The 23,376-nt window shown below is 40.5% G+C and overlaps 1 protein-coding gene across 1 annotated transcript; it reads right to left on the reverse strand.

The window, feature by feature from the left end:
- Positions 1-4,687: 4,687 nt before the first annotated feature.
- On the reverse strand, positions 4,688-18,072 carry CNIH1 (cornichon family AMPA receptor auxiliary protein 1). Its single transcript, XM_026480355.4, has 5 exons — positions 17,846-18,072; positions 13,298-13,366; positions 9,206-9,318; positions 8,047-8,190; positions 4,688-5,608 (listed from the first exon to the last, which is right to left on the reverse strand). Exons 1-5 carry the CDS (start codon positions 17,924-17,926, stop codon positions 5,581-5,583), a joined length of 435 nt encoding a protein of 144 aa, XP_026336140.1. The 5' UTR covers positions 17,927-18,072; the 3' UTR covers positions 4,688-5,580.
- Positions 18,073-23,376: the final 5,304 nt, after the last annotated feature.

Below are 23,376 nucleotides of genomic sequence, written 5' to 3' on the forward strand. Positions count from 1 at the left end.
ATTACCATGTAATTGCCAAAAGTTCTCTTTTGTCTCACATTCCTCTTGCTGCTGCTGAACCGCTTTAATTTCATTGGGGAATACTTTCAAACAATTACTAGTGCCGTTTGGGATCTTCAGACCAGAGGGCCAGCATGTTACATAATATAAAATCAGTATTTTAATACTTTTATATATGCAGTACTTCAGGAATTTAAGATTTTATAAGAATTACTAAGGAAGATGGGAGAACCACATATCCCACCAGTATCTGAATATTTAAACTAGGGGTTTCTTACCTAAGATAATAAATGCCAAAAGTTACAGCCAGAAAAAAAATGTTTTAAATAAGTACAGGCTGCAATAACAGGTTGGCCTTCCTCATGGTTTCAGTATCACAGCCAAATACAATTTAAAAATCACAGTACTCTATTATACTTTAGGAAATGACTGAAATTGACATTACAAATCTTACATTGCTTTTTCTTACTATGAATATAGAGCTTATTCATCAACACTTAAGAAAGTGGAGGGAAGGGGCGCCTGGGTGGCTCAGTCGTTAAGCGTCTGCCTTCGGCTCAGGGCGTGATCCCCGGCGTTCTAGGATCGAGCCCCACATCGGGCTCCTATGCTGGGAGCCTGCTTCTTCCTCTCCCACTCCCCCTGCTTGTGTTCCCTCTCTCACTGGCTGTCTCTCTCTCTCTCAAATGAATAAAATCTTAAAAAAAAAAAAAAAAAGCAGAGGGAAAATATTGGCATGGATTAACCAAATCCTTTAATAATCAACTGAACTTTCAAAGTGCATGCTTCCCTCATTATTACTGCAAATGCTAGTTAAGCCTTCCATGTTTAAAATGCTTAACTACTTTAATACTAAGTATCAAGGGAAAACATCAATTATCCCATTAACAGAGAAATATGGAATGGCGCTACTCAAAAAAAAGTAATTTCACACTGTTGGAAGAGTATTTTCTCTACCTAACCTGTGGGATAGCCCTCCCCCAGAACAATGGGGGAGAGGGGACAGAGAGACAAGCTAGAGTCCTGGTCACACACGAGCCGAGTTAGCTGCTGAAACTGAATTAACACACAGACTCAGCCATTAACCATAAACTACGCAAGGAAACATTTGAGACGGTTTGTATTTAATATGCAAATGCAAAATAAATCAAGCTCTAAGAAGGTAGGACTGCTTAAGGGCATTTTCTTTCTGGGCAGTGGTACAGCACCAATCAGTTAACTCAGATTTTAACGAAACATGAGCACAGACGGCTAACTACATTCTATGTTTCTCAGGAGTTTTAGGGTCTACCTGGTCATCAGCCTATTATTTAGGAAATTGTTCTTCTCCAGGCTCCGTGAACATGGTAAGCAAAGAGATTTAAATGTTGAGAAAACACATCGTACAATAAAGTTAACTTATCCATGTGAAGATGTTCTCTACGTCTTCATGTCCACAATGTGCATTAAAAAAATTAACACAGGAGAAAACCTTCACCCCAGTCCCACAGATCAGCCACTTTATATGGTTAATACTGTTTCCCAAAACTAAGTAGAACAAGCGGCAGAGTTGTTTACTCTTTTTAGATACTTAGCTTTAGGACTCTTCATTTTCATCAAAGGGAAATTGTTCTAAGAAAGCTATTCAGGGGCGCCTGGGTGGCACAGCGGTTAAAGCGTCTGCCTTCGGCTCAGGGCGTGATCCCGGCGTTCTGGGATCGAGCCCCACATCAGGCTCCTCCGCTAGGAGCCTGCTTCTTCCTCTCCCACTCCCCCTGCTTGTGTTCCCTCTCTCGCTGGCTATCTCTATCTCTGTCGAATAAATAAATAAAATCTTTAAAAAAAAAAAAAAAAGAAAAAGAAAGCTATTCAACATATCCAGAAACAGAGCCACATTTTTCCTCTTGGCATCACTCTGAAGTATTCGTTCAGAATCATCTTCTGAGCTATAATCCTGGTACCAGACACTCACTAGCCGCTGCTCTGACCACGGAGCAGTGACAGGTTTCAGCAGAAGAGCTTAAATAATTTGAGACTAGCAGCAGTTTCCCAAAAGGATATGAGTACTTTTATGAACAATATCAATATTTTTATCTTTCCCCTTCAAAAACAGAGTTGTGTTAAAATATTTTTGCTGTCAAAATTTCTGATTTACAATTATACCATACAACTGATTGAGAGATGCACATTTGTGAGTGTTGAATGGTCTATAAATAAGTAAACTAGACAAATACTTTTAAATACAGATGATTTAATTGGGTGGGAAACATCACCACACTGCTATGACGTAGCCACACCTAAAATGAGAGCTCACATCGCTGCAGGGGCTAAGAGATACACAGAAGTCATTATTTGCACCATAGCAATAATATTCCATGTACACTGTTGATAAACATATAACTGGAAGAAAAGAGAAATGTAGCAAGAAAAATATTTTTCTAGTTTCAGAGTTCACCTACATTTCTATCTCCTTTCTATGCACACATCTGACATATTTTCAAAATACGTTGATTTGGAGAGCAGAGAAGAGCTCTACGAGAGCTATTAGCACGAGTGCTTGCTCCTCAGGCCTAAATACACTGCACGGGCTTTAAATGAGACACATACTGCAAAGGGCCATGCACTTTGTTGCTCTGTGAAAGAACATTATCTGGGGATCTGATCTTGACTGCTAGGTCAGGCAGTTCATGCTGTAATCCATGAGGCTTATCATAGGCTTTCGTAATACTTGACACATGTCAAAAGTGATTGGTCATTTCCTATCACTTCCCCTTCCCATGAAAAATAATTCAAACTTCAAACATATTAGCACTTTGTCCATCGCCTGGGACCCAACTCTCCTCAACCATGGGACAACTGGGCAATACCAGTTAAGCATTGTGAAAATCATCAAACGTCATTAATAAGTTTCTACCCCTACACCTCCTTGGTACTAAAGGGACATACTCCATGATATACTATTATTACCCCATAGAATAACTGCTAAATAGACTACATTTTTATACAAGATTTTTAATTCAGGGGAATCTGTAGTACCATAGCAAAAAAGACTTGTCAGTATAGATACCAACCACAGTGTGGCATACTACTGGTTTCTGGACGTTAGGAAACTCAAAGATAAATCAAAGCACGTAACAGCAAAAGTAACTGTAACAAGGAAAAAAAAATTACCTAAAGAAACAGCTGTCACTGCACAGGGAGCAGTGTGGTGAAAGCTGGAAGGATTAGGAAGCCAGGCTAAGTATGCCGCAGCTGGGCCTGCAGGGATAACAGAGTGTGAGGGCTGCCTGAAGCAGATTAACGGGGGGCACAAATCAGATTCCAAGCAAGGAAAAGAGCCAGTAGGATACTGCCTAAGGCAAGTACCTTGCAAGTACCTGATTTAAGTTCCTACAATACCGGAGAAGGTGAAGATGGGTAGATATTGTGAGAGCTTCCAGGTACTCAATCTTTTAATCGCTTACATGCCTAGGAACCAACAACCTACCACTGAGATGGGTAAACCTCACTGGCAGTCAGTCAGTCACCTTTGAGGAACCAGCTAAGGTTCGGAAGCATGAGAAGGTGGCTTCCACAAATTGCAGCCAGTAAACCTTGCAGAATTTTGGAGAATATTCTGGAATACATTATTAAAAGGAGATGTGTTAAAACTTATAAAAGAAAGTAGTGCTTGCTGAGAGACCGCAAGGGCTTGTGAAAATACTTTGACAGGAATGCTAAGTAACAGCCCCAAGAAACCTATCTGGACTTGGCAAGGTCTCTCATGATCAAAAGTACTTGTGAACCAGAAAGAAAAATGAGGAGTGGGTGCTGCCATAATTAGCTGGATTAGAAACTGAATCGCTGCTCAAACTGAGCACGAATCTTCAGTGCCTTAGCAACCGGTCAATAGTTTTCTGCACGAACTGACCCAACAGGCAGATCCCTCGAGTATTCTCCAGACCATCAAACGTAAGGTCTTTAAAGCGTCTCCCATTATGAGATGGTCTGGCTCTCCTCGCTCTTCTGGTTCTACATCCTTCTCTTCAGCACACGCACCCTGCTACACAATGCCGACATGTTCACGGCTCCTCTCCCAAAGGTGGGGAAGCATTTCCTCACTAGCCAAGAATTCAACAGCACCTAATTCAAGGAGCTCTCAGAGTAAGAATCCCACGAACTCATCCGTAAACTCCCTTGAGCATTATGTGGAATTCCTAGGTATGGTTTTCTTTCTCTGATCTTTCGTTTAAGAAACTTCTGAACCACTTACACTATTTTCAATTGCCTTAACTACCTCATTCCAGATAAAGCACAAGAATCCTTCCCAAAACAGGCAAGCCATAATTTATCTGCCTTACAAGCAGCAGCAAAGACTCAAATGTAACAAGTCATTTTTCCTTGAAACCCTCTGTTTCAAAGAGGAAAAAAAAATTTAACATTTGAAGTGCCACAATAATTTTTTAAATCGGTTAAGAAAAATGATGATGCTGTGCCATCAATGTTTATGAATCTTGCCAAGTGACAACAGAGGGTAATGTGCTTAGCCATTTAAAAATATTCCTTTTTAGATGCAGGCAGGGTATTAAAAAAAAACAACAAACACGCACACACACAATGTCATACTCTACTACTTTTTTTTAAAAAACTGACAGTAATATGTCTTTATTATGGATTAAGCAAGTGTAAGAAATAGCTGTTTGTAATCTTTAAAACAATGCACTGAAAATAAGTTAATTTCAGAGTTTTATTGTATTGCACTAAAGGAACAGCAGAACGGTTATACAATGTTCTCTCTCATTCAGTTTTGAAAATCTAAAGTACTTGCAAATTCTTAAGAATACCTTTACCACCAGATTAGAACAGTAAGTATAATAACCAATTTCTTAGTAAGTGATATCTTACAAATTAAAACACATTTAAAATAGCTTTAAATGCATTCTTCACAAGTAATTCAGCATATATTTTTATATCATGTTCACTTATGCTTAAGAATTAAAGCAAGTATATTACTCTGATGGAAATATGGGAAATCTCTCATTCATGCAATATACAGGGATAATATTCAAGTTGAAGGGAAAAAAATCCCACTCTTCTTATTTTGTAAATGTGTCCATATATAATCACATACATGATAAATGAGGAAACCCATGAAGTTTCCCACAAGTCAGATATATATTTTCATTTCATCAGAAGCACCTGACATCTACAGCTAATTTATAATTAGATGGCATTTCAATAAAACCAAAATGAGCCCTACAAGTTCCTATATATAACAAAAGCTTCCAATGGACTAAGGATAGTCAATAATTAATGCAATCATTCAAGGGATTATGGCTGTTCCTTAAGGAGTGCAAGTTCAAACCTGTCAACACCAGAGGTAATCATTTTATATTAATTTATACGTAATTCCATTTAAATTCTTTATCCGAGTATAACATATGAAAACAGTCTTTCCACAAGCAAAAAATGTGGAAACATTTAAAAAATAAGGAGTCATTTTTTAAAGTAACTGATCAGATTCCATAGGCTACTCCTGGAAACAGGATCTTGCTGGATAGAATCCCTTCATTTGGTGGCTTTTTGCATGCACTTACTGGGCCAATTCTTCTGTGTGTTGTTCTAAGAGCTCACCAAAACATAGATCATGCTGAAAAGAAGAAAAAGCCTATTAAGTCAAACATTCCTAACTATAAAAACTGAAAGCACCAAAACATTGAGTCTGCTTTACATAGCAAACTGGTTTATGGTATCATGCCACCACAGAAAATGAAAAGACCAAAGACCAGTTCACAATACGATCTTAATTTGCATTTATGGACTTCTGCCTAAGGTAAGACTTGGCTCAGTGCATATGCTGTGGTTGTCCCCTATTCCTTTTCCAATTTTAGCAAGTAGAACAGCACAGCTGAAAGCTTAATAGGGGATCAGAGCTTAGAGAAGCAATCCAAACAGTGCACTGGTCTGGAGTTGTCTAATAATAGCAGTGGGCATCTCCGGAGGGCTCACTTCATGCCAGGCCCTTCGCTAGATCTTTTATGTACATGACCTCGCTGAATCCTCCAAGCAGTCCTAGGAGGTGGGTACCATTACTATCCCCATTTTACAGATGGGAATGGTCAATTAAGAAACTTCCCCATTAGAGAAAGGCTCTAGACCACAGCAACAGGGTTGAAAAAGGGCACAAGTGGGGCGCCTGGGTGGCGCAGTCGTTAGGCGTCTGCCTTCGGCTCAGGGCGTGATCCCGGCGTTATGGGATCGAGCCCCACATCAGGCTCCTCCGCTAGGAGCCTGCTTCTTCCTCTCCCACTCCCCCTGCTTGTGTTCCCTCTCTCGCTGGCTGTCTCTCTCTGTCAAATAAATAAATAAAATCTTAAAAAAAAAAAAAAAAAGAAAAAGAAAAAGGGCACAAGTGAGCAAAATAAAAACAACCATTTAATTCAGGGCAACTCTACCAGAGTGATGTGGGAAATGCAAGGTTCAAAAGCAAGGATCTCTAAATGGAAATACAAAGCAAAGGGTTGTGCAAACTCGATAACAATTTAAAGCAGAAATGAAATGACCTAGTGCCACCATCTCCTGGTGAACATTTTCCCACAACTGTACATCTCCGATTTTATCATTTATTCAATGATTCGATTCTTTCTTTCAACAAGTATGTCTTTTTTTTTTTTTTAATTAAGTAGGCTCCATACCTAGTATGGAGCCCAACATGGGGCTTGAACTCACAACCCTGAGATCCAGACCTGAGCTGAGATCAAAGAGTCGGACACTTAACCGACTGAGCCACCCAGGTGCCCCTCACCAAATACATCTGAAGTGCCTGCTATATGCTAGCACTGTTCCAGACATTTGTTAAGGAAACTGAAAAAATGAAAGTTAACAGGAAATGAAAATGACACCTGGCATTTCACTTTTCAGAACTTATCCATTATTTTTGTTTCATAAATGAGCATCTGTAAATGCACTAAAGGATACTCATTTTCACAATTAGAACCTCTAAAAGCATAAACATACCTTTTTCATAAATCTCAGTCTAGCACTTCATCGTTTTCCATAATGGAAACTTGTATGATACAAAGAGAAATAAGAATATAAACCTACCATCTAGTACTTAGCAAGTAACAAAAAGGAGAAGGGAATAGAAGCAGAATGATTACAAATCCATCTTATACAGTCTTCGTTATTTGAAAATCAGGTGGAATGTCCTCTCTGGTTGAATATATGTCAATAAAAGATGAGAAAGTGTATTTATGTAGCTTTAAGAAATATAATTCCACACTTGCAAGTGTCCTCTTCCCGTTTATAGAGAAGCTACAGGACACCTAGGACGGCGGTTCTCAACCAGGGCTGGTTTTTGCCCCGTGGGGGGCATTTGGCACTGTCCAGAGACGTTTTTCATTTTGGTGACTGGGGGAGAGGAGGTGCTGCTGGCGTCTAGTGGGTGGAGGCCAGGGACACTGCTCAACATCCCACAAAGCACACGAGAGCCCCCACAACAAAGATTTATCCAGCCCAAAATGCCAACAGTGCGGAGGCTGAGAAACCCTGACCGGGAGGAATGATGTGAGTCCATCATGGCAGAAAGGGAGAAGAACGAACTGCAGCATCATATAGGACAGATCTTTCATTCATCCCATTCAGATCAAGCAAGCCAGAAAATAAAGGGTAGAGCATACAGTTTGTAAAGAGTGACAAAAAATTAAACATCATCTCAAGATAGACAGTGAAGCCAAGCCACAGTTTTTTGCAAACTCACACTTTTTTGCAACCCTCTCAAGGCCACCACTTTGCCAGGAGAATGAGAATTATCCTTCACTGACCGACTGTGTCTGAAAATTTAGGAAGCAGCACCCCTGCCCACACTTTCTGCCTCTGGCTGCACACCGGCTGGCCGCCCTTGACAAGTACCAGCTTATTCACACTCAGTGTGCGTGCGTTTGCGGGAGTGCACTGCGCCGTTACCAGTCACCATTCGAGACGCTGAGTTATTCTTCAAGTGGATTTTAAGCTGTTAAGACCATAATGCCTGCAAACGTTTTCAGGAGCAAAGTGAAATCATACATTCATTGTATTTTTTAAACTTACCCGTATAGGTAGTAAAAAAATGCTAGAAGATAAAAAGCTAATTTGCACCAGCCTTCTTTCTGACAGTACGCTAAAATGTCTGCATTCATGATGGTTGTGGGGTCATAGAGTCCTGGTCCACTCATCACTGGTCTACTCATATACCTGCAATACACACAGTCGATTAGCCGCTCCAACAGGGAAGACAACATTTGAGATGGGAAGGAGGGGTTTTCTTCTCAAGTAACATTTGTTGCAGTGAGAGGTGGTCCATACAGGGAAGCCTCCTATTAGTTTTAGGGTGGAGTTCTTTCCTCCTACCATCTTAATTTTAAAATAAGAGCCTCTATATGAGAACAGGACAGTTAAACAAGTCCTATCTGGTCTCCCCGACAATTTCACAAACATGAGGAAAAGCAAAATAACTGTAAAAAGGAAGATTTTCTTCCTTTTAACTTTTTTATATAATTTTAGGCTCACAGAAACGCTTAAGTATACTTCAAGATATTCTAAATGTTCACAGTAACCACACAGCTTGACCCTTCTCTTTTCTGTCTTAGCTCCAAATATGCATACATTTTTTTTACAGAACAATTTCAGACTCAGTTACAGATGTGAGACCACTTTACACCTAAACACTTCTTAAGTCTATTTCCTAAAATCAAGAGCAATGAGATTTTAACATGCCTATTAAAAAAAACACACACACTTCTAACTCTATTATATAGATCAGACATAACTTTTAAAAGTTATGAAATATGAATATATTTTATAAACAACCAAATTTAAAATCATAAAGTAAACACGGAGAATGAAGTGAGACACACTACACATTTTGATTCATGTAAAGTTCAAAGATGGGCAAAACTAATCCAAGTTGACCGAGGTCACTGGTCTCCTGGGGAGGTGCACGGGTAACTGACAAGGATGGGGGCTTCAGACTTATGCGCACTGTTGTATGTACATTGAACCTCGCTTTTTGAAAAGCACCTTTAAAAGTAACAAAGTAAGGCCACAAACGGTACTGAAACAGTGATTTGTTCTTCCACTTGATTTTTGAAATAAATGCCAACCAATTCTCAGTTTTCATTTATGTGACTAGCATGCAAGATAACTGTATCAACCACAGTATAATTAAAATATAATTAGGAAAAGTATTAGAAATATATCTAAATATTACCTCCAAATATGATATGCCAAGAGGGGCATATTGAGACCCAGCGTAAGCCACTCTGCTGCACAAAGAAACATGACACAGAAGAAAGCATGGATGAGGTACTCTGGAAGTACAAGCTGGAAGAGAAATACAAGCCGGTTATCAAAATGCCTTGGCAGTAAGTCAAATGCTAATTGGGAAAGCAGGTGGCAACCAAGTTTCCATAATGAAAAAAAATCACTGTTTTCTTAGAATCAAAAGATGCTACTGAGGTCTGTTTCCATATTTAACTTCTTACCAAAAGCAGAATTACAAGCAAACTGACCAGATGCTATAGCTTGCACTAAAAGAATAAATAAACTTAAAATTTAAAACTCAAATTCTTACAGTAACAGGTTAAATTATACAAAGTTACCACCCAGACGGTTCAGTTATTTGCTGAATACTTGGAATACTTTTTCTTTCCACCATTCGATACTGATAAAAATACAAAAATGAGGTATCTGATCACATGCAGCATGATCTAACAAAACCCACAAAAACAAAACTCCCCTTTAGAACATTTTACACATTAGTGTTTTAAAGCTTTTAACAGAAACCAGGAATGCTACATAAACAATATTTAGCAAACCACATCACATTACCACAGAAGTCATTTTTCAATGGAAAGCCAAAGCCAATAATCTCAGCACAGTCGGGGTGGGGGGAGAAACACTGATATGCACAGATGCAGACGATGTGCATTCTGCAATGTAGGAGGGAAAAGACAGTTCTGAACCATAAAATTGGAATTTTCCCAGCTCCTGAGCTCCAATTCTTACGCGGTCTTCCTGTTTCTTTAAGCCTGCTTTCCAGTGAACTACTACAGACTCAGCAGACCAGGAGAAGCTCAGAACTCAAAAACAAAATGATTTTTTTGATTGTGGGCGGTACTCAATGAGAAAAACTGATTCAAGCAAAATGCTTTTTGTACGATGACCAAGAGTTCATGCTTCATTTTTAATTATCTTTTTCATCCTAAAGATTTCAGCCTAATGACCCTGTTAAATGAAAGTCCCCAACTTTTCATTGCAAGTTTCAGCTAAATAACTTCCGACAAGTCCCAGATGCAAAGCCAGCTTCTTAAATGTCTGCATCATATCAAAGTAAAATTATATGAATCCTCAACATCATCAGATCATTTCTGAGAGGAAACTGTTGGTATAGAAATAATAACAATTGTACTACATACTCAAGCCCACTTTCTAAAACTCCCAAATCACTTTTTCCATTTCAAAGCTGTAAAGCAAAGTTTTTTAATGAATAATATTTTAAATGAAATCCCAGTAAAACCAACTAATCTACATCACTAACAGATATCTTCTACAAACTTAAGCAATATAATAAATAACAAAAGATAAACTCTGCATACGTATATAAACTTGTAAATAACACGAACCATTAAGCCACCATTTAATTAAAATCAAAATCAAACATCTGCAAGAAAATAAGAAAATGTCCACAGGAAATCTTTGAAACACAAGGACTACAACCAGGACAAACCAAGAAAAACATACGTTGTATTAGGAGTTCCGCTAGAGCTGTTTATAACACTAGTTTAAATTACAGGATTTTTCTTTACAATACAGTAAGTCTATTTCAGCTCTCTAAAGCCAAGTGATATCTAACAATATAAATCATCATCCAAGTTTTCATCCTACACTTCCAGACTGAGATATGGGGAGAAAATGACTTTGACAGCACAATATCTACTGCTCTTAAACAATACGCTTTAGTAAGAGTGAGAATACAGATAATCTGCAACTCTTCCAGTTCTAGTATGAAGCACATGCCATGGTCCTTCTCCTCAAAAGTCCAGAAACTCTTATAATTCATCTCTTATAAAAACCAATCCACTCCAATCATTCTTTAATGGTGAAATTTCCCCATAAGTGGCACAAAAATTATTCCATTTAGGAACCAATGTTTACACAAAAAGTAGTATCCAAAATATTCCTCAAGCAAATATGGCTGAAATGATAGTACTTAACATGCAAATCATAATATCTCTAGTTAAGGTTCACATTTTAAAAAATAATATTTGTCTTCCCCCATACTTTGGCAGAATTGTCAAAACAAATTTTAAATAGGGAAAACTGTCAGATGCACTGCTAGCAAGCCAATTATCGGCACCCTATCCCAACGCAACTTGTGCTGGTATAAAAACTTCCTTCCAATCTCTGCAGCATTAGGAGGTCCCAAGCACCTGTCTTTTGTAAGTGAGAATTTCCTTCCGTGAAGAAGAGTCAGAAATCACACATTAAATGTAAAAATGAAATTAGTCCCTCTTAAATTTACGGTAAATTAGGGAAATACCAAAGCTTGAGTGTAAAAATCCAGCTGCCTGGGTTCAAATGCTGGTTCTATCTTAGCTGTGTGACCCTGCTAAGCTTCGGCCTATCCTCCTATATTCATGAGAATAACAATATACCTACCCTTTAGGCCAGTCATGAGCACTGAATGAAAAAGCCAAGTAAAGATGCTTAGCACAGAGCCTGGTGCTCAGGAAAGCCCTCATCTGACTTCAGCTATTAACATCCTCATCATCATTTGGTTATTTGAAGTAATGAAAAGCCAAAGAAGATAGAACACTATTAATGAACAAATGTCAAAAAAAGAAATTTCGGTTTCTTAATCTCTTGGTAATAACTGGTTTCAACAGTAGGTTAAGGTATTTTACAATCAACATTATTACTTTCCAATGAGAAAGCAGAATCTTCACCTATTTTGTTCCATAAGAGCAGAGAATCAGCTAGTAAGTTAATACTTTTAATTGTACCTACATCAAGTCTTACCGCAGCAGTTCTTTAAAGACAAACTAGAAATCTCTCCCATCATTCATATTTATCGAGGAAACAATGATAGAAGTAGCATATTCCTTTAATAGACCCTTTTCCGAATAAAATTCCTCCGGCGTGGTAGTGCCTTACAGTTTTACACAACTTAAGTCTACAGAAATTCTCATCTTAAGCAATTTTTTAAGACGAATTATCGTATTCTGTTGCTTGGACACGTACCCACTGCTTTCTTACAAACAACCTTTCAGCTTCTGACCAATTAGGCAAAATCAAACCTACAGGCGAAAGGAGAATCTTCCTAAATGAGTAAACTAAATGAAGTCAAAAATATATATAAACCCCTAAGCACAATGGAGCCACATTACAACTAAATCCATTGGAGCTCAGAACTTAGTGTAAGACAAGTCTGTCTTAAAAATTTCGAGTGGATATATATTAGAAATAACGATGTAGACATCTGTATACAAATTGTTATCCACAAAATTCTGGCAGCATGAGTCCAAAGGTCAGCACTACTGCAAGATTCCAGAACCTAAGGGAAGAGCTATCCACCTAGAAGGTTCTGAATAAACATCAGCTGAAAGAGTGAATAATTAATTCCAGAATAGACATAACCAAAGATAAAAGCAGACATGGTACTAAAGACTCCACTTTCAGACTACCTCCCAATAAGTCACAAAAGAATCATCTTACCATCTATTAAAGTCATTTTATATTAACCAACTTTCAAACACTGCACCAAATAATTTAATATAGAAGTGCCTATGGCTATAACATTTTTTAAAATGCATAAGCATTTAACAGCTTTCCCTACTTGACTGGGCCAGCAAGCAAACATTTGCATAAAATGTGAAATTTCATGAAATCATAAACCTCAACAGGCATATGAACGAGCACACGGAACAGAACATTTTACAAATACAAATGCCCTAACCCTCCCCATGAAATGAATGTAGCATTAAAATATTAAACTAAAAAGCAGTACACACCTTTAATGCAATTTTGACTCTTTTAATCTTTTTGACCTTTTCAACTGTCTTTGGCCGACAATGTAAAAAGCAGATTGGAAGAATGTTAGTATGACAGCTGACAAGATCACTGGCAGATTAATAATAGTCAGAATAGTCAAGCAGGAAAAAGAATATTTTTGTAAATTCTGCCCACTTCAAAAAGTACAAATATATCATGCTACTGAGAATATTGGCCATTTTCAAATTATATTAAATTAAAAGCAAAAACAGTTTAAAAATCTAAAGAAAAATCCTATATTATAACTTACAGGATTCAGGGTATTACACTGGTCTATAGGATTCTTGTAATCGGTCTTCAGTTCATCAAATGCTATAATCTAAAATAAAGTTAAAATAAGTTAGGACCTTTAATAAAAAGCAGCAACAAACCTGCCCCACCATCAAAAGATAACTGAATAAAGTTAACAAAACAAAAGCAAATATATACCAATACCACATGTACCAATTTATAGTAAATTCACTATGCACTAATAACTAACTAGAATCAGATCTCAAGAACCGAGAACATGTCTATACTAATATTTAAATGATCTGGTATCACTGTGATAAATATCTTCAATTTTCAATTTTTCAATGCCTCTGTTCAAGTTATTTTCTCTTCTTGAAATGATCTTTTCTATCTATCAAAACTCGTCATCCTAAAAACCCTCTTCCTACGTCAACTCCTCTCTGTAGGTTTCCCTGACTCCCTGGGGCAGAAATAACTGCACACCTGTCTAACAGCCACAGAGCACAGGGCTTTACAATGCTACCAATACGGCATTTCTCACACTGGAGTATCTGCGTACAGGTTTGTGCGCCCCTCGGGGTCAAGTATTTCTAAGCACTTGTGCATGCCCTGCCCCCATCACAGAGTTCAGTGGGGCACTAGAGATGGACTCACGTGCTTCAGTCTGTTCCCACTGTGCCCGAACACACACATTTCAAAGTCCTGCTTCAACAGGGAAATACAAGAAATGGCCTCAGAAGAGAGGAACACCAAATGATTATTAAACTTCATGGCGAGGACCGCCACATAGAATAGGGCAATTTCTGCATGGGACACGCGGCCAAGGCGGAAGAGGGAGGCCAGCGCATGCTCCTGCCGCCACGCGCCCTGGCATCGGCTCTACACCAGGCTGTGCACTGAGGGGCTGTGTCTGTGTAGGAGGGAGGACTTTTCGAATAATTCTGCCCCGAGAGGCATGTTGTTCTAATGCACGTAACGGCGCCATATAAGTAAGAGCAGCCCTGTTGCAGGCCACAGTAAAAGTGATCACTCTAACCTCCTTTTGTGTCCTCTGCACATTCCTACACTTGCGGGAGGTTTCATGAGGTCACCGAACTAAAGCCTAAAAAAGGGTAACCCAGGTAAGACCAGCTTCTTATGGTATGAGGAGTCCAACAGATATAAATGTGATAAGGGCAGAAAGATCAGAAACAAGAATGTTTCTGTCTACACTCTGGAGAAATGTGGCTGTAACATTTAGGGTCACAACACACAATTTCAAAGTCAAAATGTACTAAAAATCAAAATAAGGGCAACACCCCACTTTGTGGTATTAAGTCAGATGTCAAAATAAGAAGCCAAAGGCACCAAGTTTATGGGGGAGTTCTTTTAGTTGCTGTCACTGGTCATCCAGGGGATAGAGAACTCAACCCGCCTTTCCTCTGGTGGGTTAGGAATAGTATCTTCGTATGTGAGACCATGTTACTCAGTATTACCGGTAATCCATGGAGTTCTATATTTCTAGCTTTTACTATGCTGGTTTATTTCCCTGTTAAAGTTCTTCACTTCATAAAAAGATGGGTTTTTTTTTTTAATTTCTAGATTTTTACAAAATCTACCAACCAGACCAAACAAAAATTCTAACTAACATAGAAACAGAAGAAAATAAATTGACATGAAAATGTAAACTCCATGACAATTTTGCTGTGCTCACTGCTATGTCCCTGGGCCTGGCACATACTTAAATGTTCAATCAATATTTGTTGAATGAAAGAGGCAGAGCCTGGGCGCGGGGGGCGGGGAGCCTAGCTTAAAAAAGAATACACAACTCACCAAAAGGCATTTGCCTTTACTAATGAAACCTAACATATATAAATGTTAAAAATCTTAAAAATATAAATGTATAACTAGAAGATACTAATTTCTGATTACTTATGGATATTATTAATCAAATATCTGACATTTGCTGTGTGATATATCCCCAATGCATCTTAGTAATAAAGTTCAAAATAAAGACTGTCATTGCAAATAAAATTACTTGCCTATAACAAGATCCAATTTCATGGCAGAGTATAAAACTTATGTTTTAAAACTAACTCTTTTGATTGGACATTTTCTTCAGGTGATTTCAAGGGATCTTATAATGCATATGTTACTGCACTCGCTTCTGTTGAGTGCTATAAGCTGGAGTTTTCAAACTCTTGAAAAGATTAACCTACTGGTTCTCTATCTTTTGTGACTGTGCGTCTGGACAAAGATGGTCACAAAATTTCCCACAGAAGTGCAAAAACAAAACAGATATACGCCTAAAGATATCAAACTATGCAATTCAGGATACCTTCAAATTTGATGCATGTCTTTAGGGAATGACTTCTGCTCAAATAAACCTATGCTCCCACCTCTACTCTCCACAGAGTATCAATAGCATGAATTAGGACTAAACTGACAGATGTAACCATCAGCACAAAAAATATCCTCCCTACAACGATTAATGTAAACATTAATCTTTGAATTTCTACCTAAGAAAATAAACTGAAGGTTATGTAGTTAATAGAAAAATTGAAATTATATACTTTAGAATTTTCAATTTGTTCCCAAAGGATGCATAATCCTCTGAACTACGAAGAAATCCCTAAGGATAAAAACTCTCCGCTAATCCGTGGAGTACAAATGAATTTTTAAAAATTCTATAATAAGACTTAAAATTACCTACTTCACCCGGACATTCTCAACTCAATGCTGAAACTAAGTTACCCATTTTTTTAATTTATTTTTTAAAGATTTTATTTATTTGAGAGGGAAGGAGAAGAGAGAGAGAGAGAGAAAGTGGGATGAGGGGCAGAGGGAGAGGCAGACTCCCCCGCTGGGCAGGGAGCCCGATGCGGGGCTCAATTTCGGGGCTCAATTTCAGGACCGTGGGATCAAGACCTGAGCCAAAGACAGGCTTAACCAACTGGGCCACCCAGGCACCCCAAATTACCCATTTTTTTTAAATGCAGTTCAGATTTTCCTTAAGCCAAACAATCTGGTTCAAAATGTAAACAAGGTCATCCACAGCTTGCTTTCTTAGAATCCTCAGCATCTCAAAAAACAGAGTACCCATCAAGCAGGAAGTGACTTAAATCCATATCTACAAACGGAAGGGAGCCACACACTTCACTGTCACCAGAGGCTTCCTAAAGTGGAGCTAGTTTGCATTCCAAATTATCTTTATGTATTGTTCTACCCCCAAAGAGCCTAAACTGCTCTTAATTTATTGGTTCCTACTGACAAGCATTTTGAGGGAACAGTTACCGAACAGCCCACCTAAGCATTCCCCACTACACAGCAGTTAGGTTCTAAAATAATTACAAACATAATCACACTCTTATCCAAAGAGAATAATTTGTGGTATCATTCTACTTTTGAGATTTCTTTTCTTACACAAGACACTGCTGCCATTTAAACACTCTGCCAGGCTATGTTCCATAAGAAATCCTTGCTACTGGCATGATGAAACCTGACTTAAAATTTACATGAATGAACATGTCCAATCATTCAAAAAAAGATTAATATTCCAGAAGGCACTAAAAGAATATGAGGAGGGCAGAAGCAAATACAAGATACATTTTTAATGAATGCTGACTTCCAGAAGGCTGCTTCTAATTTTGTGCTAGAGAAACAAGAATGCTTAAAAATCTGTTGTACAACTGTCACGAGGAACTTACTTGCTCCTTACAGGAACCAGTAAGGATGTGCTTCTATCCTGCAGCAAGACAGGAGTAAAAGGAAAAAAGAAAACGGGGGGCGGGGGGGGGGACTGCCCTAGGGAAGTTTAAGATTTGTAAGTATTTTCGAAATCAAAACCCCCTCTACTACTAAATCCGGCTACCGTGAATACAGAGGTGGCTAGGAAGAGTGTCTCTTGAGAAACTCCGGCGGTCAAAGTATGATTTAGGGGGAAAGTTCGGAGATGCAGTCAACAAAGTGATCAATCCAATCTGCATCAAAGTTCACAAGGAAACAGAATCTGAAAAAAAGGGCATTCTACTCGAAAAGCACCCAACAAGTGCTGAAAACAGAGTCGGAAATTCATCTAAAGTAGGCTATGCTAGCTCATGTGGGCCATACTCCGGCGGAAACCCGAAGAGAAAGGCAATGTGATTAAATAATAGTAATTTGGCAAACTTCATTCCCGCTAAGCACGCAGCATGCCTCCGTGCGCCCTTGACATCCTCCCTGGGGATGCGGGGATGCCGAGCCCCGGGCCGGCCAAGGTCCGCGCCAACGAAGCGCTGTCCCGCAGGGCCCGGCAGGACCGCGGCCGCCCCACCCATCCAGGGAGGAGTAGCGGCGCGCGCGGCCTGCGAGGGGACACAGCGGGCGCATCCATCGGGCCACCGCAGCCTGGCCTGCAGCCCCCTGGACCTGCAGCCCCCGGCCCGCTGACGGAGGGCTAACAGAGCCCTTGCCGCGCGGCCTGCCCCGCTTCTGCCCCATCCCGCGGCGCGCGGACCTCCGGGGGCCGTCGCCACCCGGACCGCCGACCCGAGGAGAGAAGAAGCTGTGCCGCCTCCTCGCCCTTCTTCCCCCGGCCCCGGCTACTCACGTGCCAGATGGCGAAGAAGATGAGCGCGGCGGTGAGCAGCAGCGCCAGCATGTAACAGAAGGCCGCGAACGTGAACGCCATGGCCGGGAAGGAGGAGCAGGGAGCGACGCCGGTGCCAGCGGAGAAAGGCGGCGCAGGGCCCTCTGGGTAAAACCATTCACTTCCCCCGGCCGCAGCCACGACCGCCGCCGCTACTGCCGCCGCCACGGCGCCCGCCCTCCCTGCGCGCCTGCGCACCAGCCGAGGTGCGCCGGCGCCCTCTGATGGCCGAAGCCTACGATGCACCTACATTGTCCGCTCAGTTGATTGATTTATTTTTCTTTCCTTCCCTCGTTTATTCTTTGAACAAATATTTGTTGAATGAGTGCCTAGTATGTTTCAGGCACTGTGATTATCCTTTGAGATACAAAGATGAGAAACACAGTACTTGCGCTGAAAGAACTTAGTATAGTGCCGGAAACGAACACTTAAATAAATCATTACGGTATTATAACCCTGTTAACGGAAGTCTGTAGCTCATGATGAAAGGTCAGAGAAGGGCATCCATCCCGTTCTGCAGCGTTCAGAGCAGGATTCCTGGAGTAGCTGTTTCTTTAAACTGAGGCTTATGTGATGAGTAGAAGTCCAGGCAAAGAGAAGGTAGAACCAACACTCCTAACAGAGGGTTCAGCTTGAGCGAAGACACAGAGATGAAAGAAAGAAAGAAAAAAAAAAGCTCAGTGTCTCAGGTGAAACCCCAGCAGTTCTAAATTAGTGGAGCCTAGCACAAAACAGTGTTGAGTTAGAAAGGGGTTAGCAAGGGTTTAGATCACAGAGGGCCTTATAAGCCTGGTTTTGTTGTTACTCTGGTTGTGACACACAAAACTGATTCACCACCTGCTAAACGGATCGTTGCTGATGGAAGAGGAAATCACTGAAGGCTTTTAAGCAAGAGAAGGACACATTTAGATTTGCATTAAAGATCATTCAACCCAGTAAATTGTATAGAGATGGGTTTAGAAGCTGCGTCTATCCAGTGCTGTCCAACAAAACTTGCGGCGATAGCGGAAATTTTCTTTTTTCTGCCCTGTTCAATACAGTAGCCACCAGGCACACGTGGCTATTGAGCACTCACAATGTGCCTAGTATGATTGTGGAATTGAACTTTAAATTTTACTTATTTTAATTAATTAAAATGTAAGCAGCCACGTGTATCCAGTGTCTACTGTCTTAGTGCAGGTCTATACCACCAAGATTATATGGCACCTGCGGGCAAATCACAAAGGTATTCTCTCCAGATAAACAGAGGTCCACACTGGGGCACAGGACTGCAGGCTGTGTGCAGTATACAAACTGCCCAACTGTGCACCATGATCCTGATTAGAGGAGTGTGAGAGCTGCAGGAAGGAGCCCAGAGCAATGGTCCCAGAAGAAGCTGCTGTGGCTCTAGCTAAAGCAACAGAAGCCAGGAAAGAAAAGAATGAGCAGGTTTGCTAGTATTTGAGAGAGAAGCTCAGCAGGACTGGACTGATTAGATGCAGTAGTGAGAGAAAGGAAGGCCTCAATGAAGATGTTCGGTACTACAGGCCACAGAAGATTAGCAAAATACAACCTTGGGCAATATTTGTCCAAGAGAGTTCATCATCTAATGAGGGGTAGATGCAGTTTCCCGGTGTCAGGGAAGAGTTTTCGGGGAATTGTCTAAGCCAGACCATGAGATCCAGCCTGGATCTTATAAATAAATCCTATTGACACTTTGGGAAGTGATGGTTCTTCACCAAGAACCTCCAGGTCCTCCTACCTTCTAGCAACAAGCTATTCTCCAGATTCACTTGAAATGTATGTGTCCCTTACCTGGTAACTACGTCCAGCAACTTACTACACAAAATGGAACTGCCTCGCAAGAACCCATCCTTAGCTCTAGAAGGGACGTCCCGCATCTCACCCGAGGAGGCGAAGAGACTCGGCAAGAGAAATCTTGTCTGCCCTAACCCCCATAACTGGTCTTACATAAAACTCAAGCCCCTCCTCTTCATTGAAGGGTAGCGTGTTAGGTATTTCAGCAAGGGATTATTGAGCCCCCACTCTATGTCGTGCAGAATACCAATTCGCTCGGAAGCTGGGGCAGTATGAAGCCCTTTCACATTTTACCAGAACACACAGGTAAATTGCAGACCTGCATTGTCTAGGAGCAATTGAGTCACATGTGGCTATTTAAATTTAAACTGGATAAAATTAAATAAAATGAAAAATTCAGTGCCTCAGCTATACTAGCCGTATTTCAAATGCTCACTAGCCTCCTGTGGCTGGTGGCTACCTCAGTGGACAACGTAGATCTAAACGATTTCCATCATTGCAGAAAGTGCTGTTCGCACTGCTTTAGACAAGATTATACAGCTGTAATTGGTGAGAGAATACACCCATTTTAATGAGCGCAAAGGGCTGATTAGATCAACGGACTGTAGACAAGGCAGTTGGTGAGGACGATAATGGGTTTACCTTGGCATTTTGGAGGACCATTACAAGCAGTGAGTAATCTATACCATCCTCATTCGATCAAGTCCAGGATTCTTTGGAAGTTGCATTAACCCTTTTACTTCATGGGAGTAATTTTGTAGTACATACGGAATTAAGCTCCTGCTTCTACGTGTATATATGGCTGGGGCTGGATGATATGGCAAAGAAATATTAATCTTATGTTCTCTCTCTCTCTCCTGCACCCCCCTTTTCCCACTCAGACTGCCTTTGTTCAACTCGTCTTTCCATCCGTTTTCTCCCACTCCACCTACTGCCCGTGCCCCCAACCGAAATAGCCAGGCACAGGTCAGCCACCGGAGAACTAGCAAACAAAACCCACAAATACAAAGCATGCAGTCTAAGAATGGGACCCAAAAAGTTCAGATACACACCTGGAAGGACTTTCCAGCCCCCTAGACTAGATAAAGAAAGCCAGCAGTGGGAAAGGGGAAGGGGAGGTGCTGAGCAGTTAAGAGAATGTGAGCTCAGGACATCTCCAAGCCTCCACAGGATCAAGCTCAGCCTTGCCCGTCTCCAGGGAGCAGCCTGGCCTTGCCCCTGAGCTCAGCTTGCTTTCTCACCGTGTCCGTTGAGAACTGCCAGACAGCAGCAGGCCATCTTCCCATATCCATCACGCAAGTGGTAGTCATGTTTGCCACTCTGCTCAGCACCCCATCCAGCCCATGCCAGGGAGACAGTCCTCTTTCTATGGCCAAGGAGACTCATAAACCACACACCCTTCCCCAGTGGGGAGCAGTAAGTAGGATACTTAAAGATATGGTGGTAACATAACAGGGAAAGCTCCTGGACTATCGTGATTTTGCACTCAACCAGCTTGAGCTCTCCCACAGATCTGGGAAAATAGGTGAACTGTAATCCTGGTTACATAAATCATATGGTACCCATGACGCTTTGGGAGGATCTGGGCCCTGGCCTTGAGTAAGGAGGCACTTCCAAGAGGATAGAACCCTGAGCACAGAAAATTGTAGGCCAACGGTTCTCAGTCTTCCAGAAGAGGTTTGCACATTTGAAGGAAAACCAATTTCACCTGATGGTTGCGGGTGGCACATGGATCTGGACATCAACAATGGACTTGGAAAGAATAGCTATGGAGCTGGGAGGAATGGGAGGTGTGGCAGGAAGTACTGGTCGCCCCCAAAGCCAGCCCACTTCTTTCTTGTTGGCGGAGCTCAGGGGTTTGTCTGGGGTTCATGCCCGCCCCCCCATGCCATGTGCTCAGAAGAGGAGCCCTTCCCAGCACAAGGTTTTGGGAATACACAGCTCCTGGCCCTCCACAGTGATGTCTGACTCCTAGTTGCTTTCCATACAGAGCAGAGCTGATGGCTATCAGTGTTATTTTTCATTCACTATACACATTTCTAGAACGTTGGGTTAGAGCTGCGTGCAGATAGAGAGCCCTGGAGTGTCCAGCAGGATGTGGCTTCTCAGTGTCAGGTGGCTGTGGCATCCAGCTTGCCCTTTGCCCTGGAAACACCTGTTACACAACCATTTACAAGAAGAATCCATGTACGGAAATGACTCGCTCAGCAATTTCATGTGTGCAAAATATGTCTTTATTGTTCTTGTCCTTTACTTACATGTCTTTTTTTCATAAAATCACGTAAAGGTAAGATTTAAAGATGGTGAAACACAAAGATTTTAAGAGTATGAGGCCTTTCAATACACGCATAAGTCCATGTGATAACCGTCCCCACACAAGACAGAGAACATTGCCATCACCCCACATAACTCCCTCATGCCCACCACCACAGGCAACAACCTGTCCTGCTTTCCAGTACCACAGATCAGGTTCCCCTGTTCTTCAATTTCATTAAATAGAAGCATATGCATTCTTTGTGTCTGCGTTTTTGTTTTTTATTTTTTATTTTTTAATATTTTTGACAGAGAGACAGCCAGCAAGAGAGGGAACACAGCAGGGGGAGTGGAAGAGGAAGAAGCAGGCTCCCAGCAGAGGAGCCTGATGTGGGGCTCGATCCCAGGACTCTGGGATCACGCCCTGAGCCGAAGTGTGTCTGCTTTTTTGGCTCAGCGTAATGTTTTGGGGCTTTTCTCTTTGAGATTCTTCCACATTGCTGCATGCATCAATAATTCCTTCATTTTTTAAAAACAACTTTATTAAAGTATGATTTACAAAAAATAAAATGTACTCACATTCAGTGCACAATGATCTTAGACAAAATTATGCACTCTGGTTATTATACTGAACAGGACTCCCAGCAGGTACGGACAAGGGAACCTTGCCAACATTGAATACTTTTATTTATTTAAAGTACTGTCTAATTTAATTTACAAAGTGGTTATCTTTATTTTTAAATTTGCTCTTCCTTGATTACTAGAGAGACGTGAATATTTTGTCATATATTTTGTTAATCAACTACGACTGTATATTGTGTGATCCTATCTTTTGTCCATTTATCAGCTGGTTTTTTAGAATTGATTTTAGTGAGTCTTCAATGTACTTATTAATCCTTTGTCTTTTTTTGCTGGGAATATTTGTTTCCTCTTTTATTAATTTTATGGTCTTAAAATTTATTTATTTATTTATTTGCAACGTTGAATCTGTTGATTGGGTGGGGTTTCGTGTGTGTGCACGTGCACGCCGCGTGTGTGTGTGTGATGTAACTCACCACTTTTTAGTTTAAAAAGTTTCATTTAAAAAGACAGTACTTCAAATAAATAAAAGTATTCAACGTTGGCAAGTTCCCTTGTCCGTACCTGCTGGGAGTCCGGTTCGGTATAATAACCCTCTTAAAAATTATCCGAAGCATGGAAAAATTCTTTTTGCACAAAAATATCTTTAACAGGAATTTTGGAAACAACCAAAATATCCAACAACAAGAGAATTGAGTAAACCATGATATATGCACTCAGAAAAATATTATGAAGCTACATTTATGAATAGTTTTTAAAAATAAAGAATGTATATATTATGTTACTCGTAAAATTGGATACATAACATATACAATTATCTTCTATATGTGGAGATAGATTGAAAAGAAATTAATATATATTAA

This window comes from Ursus arctos, unplaced genomic scaffold (genome assembly GCF_023065955.2).
Source record: "Ursus arctos isolate Adak ecotype North America unplaced genomic scaffold, UrsArc2.0 scaffold_25, whole genome shotgun sequence".
Taxonomy (NCBI): Eukaryota; Metazoa; Chordata; class Mammalia; order Carnivora; family Ursidae; genus Ursus; species Ursus arctos.